The following is a 10857-nucleotide window of genomic DNA, read 5'->3' as shown; positions in this document are numbered from 1 at the left end:
GAATAATAAAAATATCTGCTTCTAGATGACTTTATCCCTGCTTATTCAGAGTTTCTGTGGTTTTTAAAAAAAGTAAAAAACTCCCAAAGCTCTTTCCTCCATTCACTGTGAACATTTTTAGCTTATTAGATTGGTCTCCTCCTTGTTTCTAAGTCTCTGCTTCTTTCAGCTACTGTCTTTCAGCTTAATCTTTCCTCTCCCAGATTTTGAATCCTACTTTTCTTCAAGGGTCAGTATAAGACCACACCACTGACACATTATTATAATCAATTATTGTATAATTTTTTCATCAAAACTATTTTTTCTCCTAATTAGGATACATATTCTTTGAGAGCAGAAAGCATTTCTTCACCTTCCTTGTATAATTTCTTTATCTTCCTTGTATATTATTCAGCAGTTAGTACTCAATATATAGTTAGTGAGTCACTTAATGGGTGGCCAACTGTTTTTGGTAATCAGTGACAAACACTTAAATTTTTTAAAAAGCTTAAGTTTAAAAAAAAAAAAAGCTTAAGTTTTGTGAATGCAACATGTAAGGTTTTACTTTTTTGAGACCTATAAAGTTACTATTGTATACAATGTTAATATTTTAATTTTAAAATATTTTTTATTAGACATACAATTTTGAAATAAAATTATATTTTTGTCAGAAAAATAATATTCTTTTAAATATTTCTAACATAGTATTCAGAAATTGTACATATAAACTTTATTTTTAAAAGCTCTTGAATTCTCTAAAATTAAAAAAGTAAAGTTTATGCTATCTTTACCACCTAAAATTTTAAATTTATAATTACCTTCCTCTTTATCTTTCCAGCAGAATATGTGTGTATCAGAAATATATTTTTGGATTTCATTTCAACTTGTCAGAAAGTTAAATGATTCAAACTTTGGTTTAATTTAATGTTTCGTTTCTTTTCTTTACTATTAAGTATAGCTTGGCACAGTAAATAAAAAGAGCTTTTTTGTGGGTGTCCTAAAAACATTCCTTGCTAGTCAAACATCTCCCCCTTCTGGAAGTGCATCCCTTCTTGTAAGGGCGTGGGAGTGCACCTGGAACAGTGCTGCAGGCATGTGTGAGCTCTTAGACTTTTAGTCTGCTTAATGACTCACTTTGAAAAGCTAAAGCGATCAGGTACTTCTTCTCCAGCTAGTTTCAAATAGGTATGTGTGTGTGTATATGTATGTATATATATAAAATCTGTATCCAGGGACTGAAAATATATATTTCTGAATTGGCATATACTGCATAGTTATCTGAAATCAAGAACTTTTAAGGTAAATTTGAGATGTAAACATCTTTCCTTTGAATAACATATGAAGAACACTACAAACTTATTTCAAGATCTGAAAGTTAGACTGGTTTTCTGTCTTCAGCTCCTAATAAGCACTAAGAAGCAATCTGCATCCATTCACCACCTACTCCTTGGCATCCCCAATCCCTCCAGCAGTTATTGCGAAGGTGGCTTCATTTTCAGGCATCTCGGGGCTAGCAGAATACAAGGGAACAGAAGTTTATAAAAAGCTCTGTTTCTATAAATACTATATTCATGTCACAAGCATCATGCTCCCATCAGTCTGAGTCTCCAGAGACAACTCAGAGTTGGTACAGCTAAATATGGACTACAGATTCTAGCTGAAGTATTATTAACCCTCACACACGCTGACTGAGCAAATTCTAGTTGTGAGGTTCCTGTAGACCCTTAGGGGCTGATCTGATTAGGCAGATGTACTTCTGAAAATCCACCAAAGAAACCCCTAGGGGTCACAATGGATGGCACAGATCCTGAGAGTGTTTAGTTCCATTGTCCCTGGGGTCGTGAGGAATCGAGGAATCAGTGGATGGCAGTGAACAATAGACTAATGTAGGGGGAAACTGTGGATAACTCTGAAGTGAACAAAAGATTACTGGCACCCTCACTGGAAACAAAGGTTATTCTGCGAGAGCTTTATGCTGTTCATTATATTTGAACTATTTTATAACTCTGTAAGTTTTAGAAAATATGAGTAAGGTAAATTATTCTTGTCAATAGAAATGTAAGTTATGTGGAGTGCATCTGATAATTGCTTAAATGGATATTGACCTGTTTTGGCCAGTTTTCTATAGTCTCTATAAGCAGTGGTGTCACAACAGCGAGTACAGAGGGCTTGCACTACACCAGGTAATATTGCCAGGGGGATGTCTATCAAATTCTCGTACAGTGTTTGTAAAAATATTCTTATAGTTACTTATAACAACAGAAACATTTTTTACAAGCTCAGCTTAAATATATCAGTAAACCAACATGGCTGTCTTACACAGTCACTGCTATACACAGTGAAATTCTCCTTCAGAGAGTATTTTCTCCTTCAAGAATTCCTGAGAGTTCTGCTTTTCTTTTTGTGAGGAATATCCTTCCCTTTAGGTTTAATAAATGAAGACATCAGAGCTGTGACAAGCAGACAAGCTATGACTACTGACATCCTCAATAAAGGAAGTAGAAATGATTACATTTTTACTTCCGATAACCCACAGAGTCAGAAGGTATCAACTCTGGTTCCATCCTTTTTGCATTATATGACTGTGGCAAGTTCATTTATTTGTTAAGGAATTTTTAATTGAGTACCCAGATTTAGAAAAGAAAAAAAGATGCAAAGATTTCTGCCTTGTGGGATTTATATATAGGAAAAGGCAATAAATAATGAACATAGTTAATCTATTATGTGGTATATTTTTAAAAAGGGAGCTCTGGTGGCCTTGTGGCAAAAAGGTAAGCTGCAATCCCAAAGCTATGAGAGATGGATGGGCAGTCTCCTCCAGTGAGATTAACTGCCTCTGAAAACCCACCGAAGGGTCAGCTGTGGGTCGGTTCTGACTCTACAGCATACAGAACAACGTGTTGTTCAAAAAATGACATCTCATCAGGAAGAGAAAAAAATAGAGCAAGGTAAGGAGACCTGAAGTAAAGAAACTGGGAGGGGGCCAGCAGTATTTTTAAACAGGCAGATCAGGACACACTTTCTCCAAAGGAACCATTGGATCAAATCTTTAAAGTCATGAGGAAGATAACCAGAGAGCTATGTGAAAAGTTTTTCAAGCAAAGTGAGCAATGAGTGAAAAAGCCCTAAGGTAGAAATACTCCTGGCATGTTTACAGAGCATCAGAGAACTCACTGACCCGCAGTGGGCCTCTAGAAAAATGCCAGATCCTGCAGGAGAATTATGAGATGCCCCCTCACCGCCCACTAGTTGTGCACTGTTGACTTGGATCCAAGTGGCACAGGAGAAGATCACCCCTCCTTCTCCAGCGGAGCATCTGTGGATTCAAAACACATGCCTTTGGGATTGCAGCACTGCTTCTTGCCACTAGGCCACCAGAGCTCCCTTGCAGGAGAATTATGTGCAGAAGAAGCTGGCAAAGGTGGTGGCCCTAGTGATGAGGAACTGGAGCTGAGTGCTGTGTCCAAGCAGTAAGAAGCAGGCAGCTGCAGCCACCTGAAGGGGCTCACGAGCAGGACGCTGCCTCCCTGCCCAGCCCAGCCCCTCTGCCATCTTCCTGGGACTAGTGCACAAGATCTACAAGCCAAAAAAGTTACCTAAAGACTGTGAGGGTAACAAGGGGAGGCTCTCAATAAATTATTAGTTTGAAAAAAGGAAGCTTATTGAAGGACAGTGGGCAAGGGAAAGAGCAGGAGCTTTTCATTTAGTGGCCTGTGAAGCACTACAGACACCTGACATTTTCACTGTGGTTTTCTGTTTTGTGGGGTTTTTTCCTTTTCTTCTTCTTCTTCACTGTTTTAAGTCTTTGAAGCAGAAGAGAGATAGGGTCAAGTTTTACAAATGATCATCCTGGCTTCTGTGCTTAAAATAGACTACAGAGGGACAATGGTTAAAATTGGTTGGGAGACTGGTTTCCTCATGTACAATAACCTCCATTTCTTGGAAATGCTGTTATCTCTACTGCAATAATTTGGATCAAACACTTGGAGCATGTGCCTGGGCCACAGCAGCCATTCAGTGCATGCTAGCTGTCATCATCAGCATCGTCATCTTCTCTACCAAAACATTTTCTCCAAACTTACGGAGAATTCTGTGTGAGGAAACATTAGGGATCAGAAAGAAATGAGTATATGCTGCACAATAAATTAAGTTTTGGTATTTTAAGTTTTGATTCAGTGTTGCTGTTTTTATCCAAATTTATAAAAGTTTAGCATGACTAACATCTATGACAACTTATTTGAATTACTCCTTATTGACTCTACAGAGCCAATAACCTCTCAGGAGTATAAGAACTAGAGGATATGTTCATTCCTGTAAATTTGGAGAACTTAATGAACAAATGAATATATATTTATGTAAATGAAGTTCTAGTTCCTTATTCATTCAACAAATGGTTGAGTACTTTACTATGTGCCAGGTGTCATGCTGAGTGCTAAGGATGTTAGTGAACCATGTCAGTCCCTGTGGTGAGAGAGACGTATACTCAAATGGTCAATTGCAATTTATTACTAAGCTCCATAAGGACAGTTGGGCTTTTTGGCTGTTGTTGTTGTTTTCTTAATTGCTTTATCCTCAGAGTCAAGAACAGTTGACATATAGTAGGTTCTCTGTAAAATTTTGTTAATGAAATTGTTCTTCGTGAAAAATACAGAATATAACCTCAACTAATAAGGTACAGGGAAAGGTTCCATGATGAGTGAGTTAAAACTGAAACCTGAAAATCACACAGGAGTTAGATTGGCAAAAAAGTAAGGAGAAAGGTGTATTTCCATATTCTGTGCTTCTCTACACTTATCACACTTAAGTTGGAATTGATAGTTTCATTATTCAGCTACACATCATATTTTGGAAGGATAGAGACTTTCCAAGTATTTATGTGAACAGAATAATTGAAAGTCTAGTACCCAGCACATCTGGCCTTCCCAATGAACTGAATGACTATTCAAAAAGAAAAGTCAAACAAATAGCACCTGCAATGTGTAATTACAATCCCACAGCAGAACTGTTAATAATACCACATGCACAAAAACTTGACGAGGAATAGGAAAACATTTACCTATCATAAATCTTAGCAATTCTCAGTTCTCCTCTTCCCTTTCGCAAACTTATTCTTGTTGTTGAAGCATGAGCCAGAATGTGTCCTCCGATGGGTTTTTTCGGGTCTGCCTGAAAGCTGAATTAAAACATTTTTATAATTTATCATTTGGCTGCAATCACAGGACAACATTTCTGTAGAGATGCATTCATTCTACATAAGGAGAGGCTTGTTCACAGACTAGAGTGGGATGGGGTTTGTTGTTGTTGATTGCTGTTGAGTTGAGCATCACTCATAGCAACTCTAGGAACAAAAGACTTAATGCCTTTAGATAACTATCGTCATTTCTCTAAGTTCATAGAGTTTCCAGAGGCATGTGGTTTAGGTAGTGGATGGCACTCCTGATTCCAAACCTGTTTTACAAATGCGAGCTCCACCAAACACTGTCCACATTGGAAAACCATACTGGTATTTGATACCCCAATGACACAACATTCAGCATCACACAGCAACCTCAGGCTACTTCATACAGCACATTGACAAAGAGTGATGTACAAAGTGGAAAAGTGTTCCTCCAGATATATTAGTACTAGTCTCATTTAGCAGTGGTTAAGTGTCGTCAAAGTGAATATGACTCAGAGTAAGCTTTGCACAAAAGACCTGAACTCTGTTCTATAACTAACATCATTTCTGTATATTTAGAGTGTAGAGAATTTGTCAAGTTTCCAGAGGCATCTAGTTTAGGAAGTGGATGCCACTGCTATTTCCCAGCATGAATCAATTTGGAAGGTCATCCAAACATTGTACATAATGCATAACCATTATGATATTTGACAAAACTATGGGGATGGGGTTTAGAGTGGCTATATATCCCATTGTCAGTCAGTTCAAGCTTTCATCAGAGAGTCTTATGATAAATATTTCATGCTTTTACTTTTAAAAATGTCTTATTGTGGCAAAACTCATATATACATTTATATATATGGTAATTTAACATTTTGTACATGTACATGTACAATTCAGTGAAATGGATTACATTTATCATGTTCCATAACAATCATCACAATCTGTTTCCAAATTATTCGGCTACCATTACCAGAAACTCAGCAAAGACTCTCCCTGGTCCCATCTCATTCCCCTGGTAAACACTAGTTTTCAAATTCATATATTTTCCTATTTCATTTAAGTCAGAATCATAGAATATTTGTTCTTTTTTAAAATTTATTTTATTTCATTATTTTTTGTGTGTACTGTCAAATCAGATCTGACTGATACAGGAGATTGTTCCTCCTTCTCCAGCAGAGCATTTGGTGGATTTGAACCGTGTACCTCTGAGATTGCAGTGCAGCTTCTTTGCCACTAGGCCACCAGAGCTCGCCAATATTTGTTCTTTTGTGACACTTATTTATTTATTTTTTCCCCTATAATTATATTTTATTAATTTTCATAAACATTTACAGAGATTTTGGGTTTCCATTCATTCATTGTTGCACTATTCTTTCTACCCTCCTCCCAGTTTGTTCTTGTCTAAATGCCACAGTGCTTGTCAAAGCCAGTTCTGATTAATCTTCTTTGTCAGTGTGTCCTTTGCCATTCCCTATCACTCCTCCCTGAGAGAGACTTCACCCTGAGTCATAAGGAAAAGGGGATGGCGTATTCTCTTAGCTACTTCCTGCTGAAAAGGGACGCTGTGGGTTTCAGGGTGAAGATCTTCTCTCACTACTCTAAAGGGCCCCTTTGGCAGTAGGAAACACATAGACTATTATGGATATTGATTTTGGAATTTAGATGCACTCTTATTGATTGTGCTTGGCCGTACATGTTCATATCCTTGAAGATGTATCATGGGGGTGTTGCAACCTAGAAGACACAAATTTGACTAACAAGTTATAAGTACATGAGTCAAAAATTATGGAAAAGTAAAAGAAAAGATTCTTTCATTGTTTTACAAACCCTCCCCCAGGTCCCCTCCACCATGTAGCCCTCGCTCTAGACTCCTGTGATGACAGAAATACCTAGTTATATATCTCTTATATATCTCTTTTAAACAGTTTTCTCCCTCCTCTGTTTCAGTGACACTTATTTAAATTAGCATGTTTTCAAGTTTCATCAATGTTGGAGCATGTGTCAAGATTCAATTTTTCTTTATGACTAAGGACTAGTCCATTTGGTGGCCACCTTTTATCTATTTTTCTGCTGGTGGACATTTAGATTATTTCCACTTTTGGGTTACTGTTAACAGTACTGCAATGAATGTTGGTATACAACTTTCTGTTTGCATTTGTTTGACTTTAAAAATCACAAATAAAGCATTTGTTTATAAAAAGAGCAAGGGCTCTATCAGGACAGCCATATCTGACCTTTACCAACCCTAACCTTGGCCTCCTATGCACCACGCATCACAATTTCTTCCATATACAAGCAGATTTGCTATTAATATGTGACTCCATCTCATTGAAGGGCTTCCTCTCTCTCACTGAACCTCCACTTTTGCAAGCATGATATCTTTTCCTAGGGACTGGTGTCTCCTCACAACACACTCAAAGTATGTGAGACTGAGTTTCATCATCCTTGCCTCCAAGGAGCACCCTGATTGCATTTCCTTCAAGACAAATTTGTTTAGCAATCCGTGAGATATTCTGTACTCTTTATCAACAATACATTTCAAAGACATCAGTTTTTCTTCAATATTCCTTACTCAATGTCAAACTTTCAAATGCATATGAAACAATAGAAAATATTATGGGTTTGGGGCTGCTACACCTTAGTCTTTAAAGTGACATCCTTGCTTATTAGTTCTTTAGAGATCTTTACCAACAGATTTACCCAAAGCAACACACTGGTTGATTTCTTGAATAAACAGGTCAGTTGTGAGGATTTTTATTTTCATGATATTGAAATATAATTCATATTGAAGGCTGTAGTCTTTTATCTTTTTTCAGTAAGTTCTTCACTTTCCACAAGCAAGGTTGTCCCATCTGTATCAGTATCAGGCTACTGATGAGTATCCCTCCAGTCTTTAAGCCACCTTCCTTTCCATATACTCCGATTTCTCAAATTATTTGCTGAGCACACAGATTGAACAGGATGAAGAAAGAACACAACCCTGGTGGATCCTTTTCCAGACTTTATACCATGCAGTATTCTCTTGTTCTGTTAGAACTTGATCTATGTACAGGTTTCACATGAACACAATTAAGTGTATGCTCATTTGTCTTCATTTTATCAATATTTTGATCCACAAAGTCAAGTGACTTTGCATAGTCATTAAAACACAAATAAACTTTTTAGGATATGGTGCTTTCAGCCAAGATTCATTTGATACCAGTAATGACATTGCTTGTTCTACAACCTCTTCTGAATTCTTTTTGAATATCTGTCTTCTCCAGTCGTTTTTAGATAATATTCAGCAATTTTTAATTTGTATATTAATGATATTGCTTGATTTTTGAAAAACGGGTACATAAATAGACCTATTCCAGTCAGGTAATCAGGTAGCAGTCTTCCACTAGCATGAGCTAATGAGCATGTCCAGGGCTTCATCTGTTTGTTGAAACATCTCACTAGATATTCCATCAATTTCTGTTGCCTTATTTTTTGGGCCAATGTCTTCAATGCAGCTTGGACTTCTTTTAGTACCATTGGTTTTTGTTGTTTTTGTTATTTTTTTATCATACACTACTTCCTGAAATAAAACAATTCTATTGGCATGGTTGTATTCCCTCCATCTTTGTTTAATGCTTGCTGCATTACCCAGAATTTTCTCCATAGAATCTTTTAGTATTGAAACATGATGCTTGAGTTTGTTCTGTAGCTCTTTTAGTTTGATAAATGATGAGTGTGTTCTGTGGTCTTCTGTTTTGGGTTTTCTAACTCTAGGTTTTTACACATCATTATAAGGTTTTGCTTTGTTTACCTGAGCTGCCCTTTGACATCTCTGTTCTGTTACATCACTTCTTGTCTTACTTTTAATTTCTTTATATTCAATCGTAAGTTTCAAGTTGTTGTTGTTACTATGTGCCATCAAGTAGCCTGCAGTCCACAGCAATCCTATGGACAGCAGCTCTGAACCTTGCCCTGTCCTGAACCAGTCTCACTAACTCTGACACCAACTTCCAGGGCCCCAGTTACTGTATCAATCCATCTCATCCAGGGTCTTCCTCTTCTGTGCTGTCCCTCCACCCTTCTGAGCATGATGTCCTTCTCCAAGGACCAGTATCTCCTGGTCACATGCCCAAAGTATGTGAGATGGAGCTTCAAAATTCTAGCTTCCAAGGAGAAACTTGGTTTTGCCCTCAGCAAAATAGACTTATTTGTTTTCTTGGCAGTCCATGGTATGTTCAATATTCTTCTCCAGCACCATAACTCAAAAGCATTGATTCTTCTGTCATCCTTAGTCATTGTCCAGCTCTTTGATACACAGAAAGTAACTGTGAAGACCACGGCCTGGAGCAGGCACACCTTAGTCTCTGTAACAGAGACTGACAGCAGATTTCCCCAATGTAATTAATCTTTTAATTTCTTGACTGCTGGTATTAAGAGTGTTGATTCTCGAGCTGAGCAAGCTGTAATTGCGAACAACCTCAATTTCTTTTCCATCTATCATAGTGCTTCCAGTGGGCCCAGTGGTGAGAGTTTTTGTCTTTTTGATATTGAGCTTCAAACCATATTGAAGCCTATAGTCCTTGACCTGCAGCAACTGCTTCAGATCTACTTTAGCTCAGCAAGCAAGGTTGTGTCATCTGCATAACGCAGGTTGTTGATGAGTCTTCCTCCACTCTTGATGCCCCATTCCTCCTCATAAAGCCCAGCCTCCTGAATGGTCTGTTCTGCAGATAGATTGAAAAAGTACGGAGACAGGACAACTTCTTTCCTGATTTGGAACCACACAGTGTTTCTTTGCTTTGTTCTGAGGATTGCTTCCTGGTTCAAGTATAGGTTTCACATGAGTACAATGAAGTATTCTGGGATTCAGGCTGCTCTGAAGGACTTGGCAAAAAAAATAAGGCCCCAGGAATTGATGGAATACCAATTGAAATATTTCAACAAACAGATGTTGCCCTGGATGTGTTCATCACGTTGTGCCAAAAAATTTGGAGGATAATTACCTGGCCAACTGACTGGATGAAATTCAATATTCCCTTTCAAAAAAGAAGTGACCCAATAAAGTATGGAAATTATCAAACAATATCACTGATATTTCTAGCAATGGCATCGGCAGGCCAGTGTCCCTGGCTAGTGTGTGTGCTCCGTAGTACCTGGGATAGAGTGTGGAGATCAGGAAAGCTCCGCCTCTCTCTGAAGCCACAGGGGGCAATACTTAAGGATACTTTTGGTAGAATGTTAAATGATCCAGGTAGTATCAAAAGAAGATGGAAGGAGTACACAGAGTCACTGTATCAGAAGGAATTGGCTGACACAGAAGAATTTCATGAAATAACATAAGAGCAAGAGCCTATGGTGATGAAGGAGGAAGTCCAAGTTGCTCTGAAAGAAATGGCAAAAAACAAGGCTCCAGGTGACAACATACCAATTGATGTATTTCAATAAACAGATGGTGCCCTGCATGTGCTCACTAAGTTGTGCTAGGAAATCTGGAGGACAGCCAGCTTGTCAGCTGACTGGGAAAGATCAATATTTGTTCCCATTGCAAAGAAAGGTGACCCAACAGAGTGTGGAAATTATCGAATAATATCATTGATATCACATGCAAGCAAGATTCTGAAAATGATCCAAAAACATTTGGAACAATATATCTACAGAGAACTGCCAGATGTGCAAGCTGGATTTAGAAGAGGTTGTGGTACTAGGGATATTATAGCTAATGTTAGCTGGATCTTGGC

The 10857-nt window shown here is 37.9% G+C and overlaps 1 protein-coding gene across 2 annotated transcripts in view; it reads right to left on the bottom strand.

Moving 5' to 3' along the window:
* Positions 1-1224: 1224 nt before the first annotated feature.
* The window catches only part of DMC1 (DNA meiotic recombinase 1), a 78153-nt gene continuing 68520 nt past the window's right edge, over positions 1225-10857 (bottom strand). Inside the window, exons 12-13 of one of the 2 annotated variants that reach the window (XM_006890119.1) lie at positions 5036-5152; positions 1225-1489 (exon numbers count right to left, since the gene is read on the bottom strand). In XM_006890119.1, coding sequence (XP_006890181.1) covers positions 1420-1489; positions 5036-5152 — 187 coding nt within the window. In that variant the 3' untranslated portion in view covers positions 1225-1419. The remainder of the gene's footprint in view (positions 1490-5035; positions 5153-10857) is intronic. The other variant, XM_006890120.1, reaches the window with a different exon arrangement.

This window comes from Elephantulus edwardii, unplaced genomic scaffold (assembly GCF_000299155.1).
Source record: "Elephantulus edwardii isolate Elephantulus edwardi_28Jun2011 unplaced genomic scaffold, EleEdw1.0 scaffold00086, whole genome shotgun sequence".
In the NCBI taxonomy this organism is placed as follows: domain Eukaryota; kingdom Metazoa; phylum Chordata; class Mammalia; order Macroscelidea; family Macroscelididae; genus Elephantulus; species Elephantulus edwardii.
The sequence above is the reverse complement of the archived record's forward strand: the minus strand, read 5'-3'. Positions and strand labels throughout refer to the sequence as shown.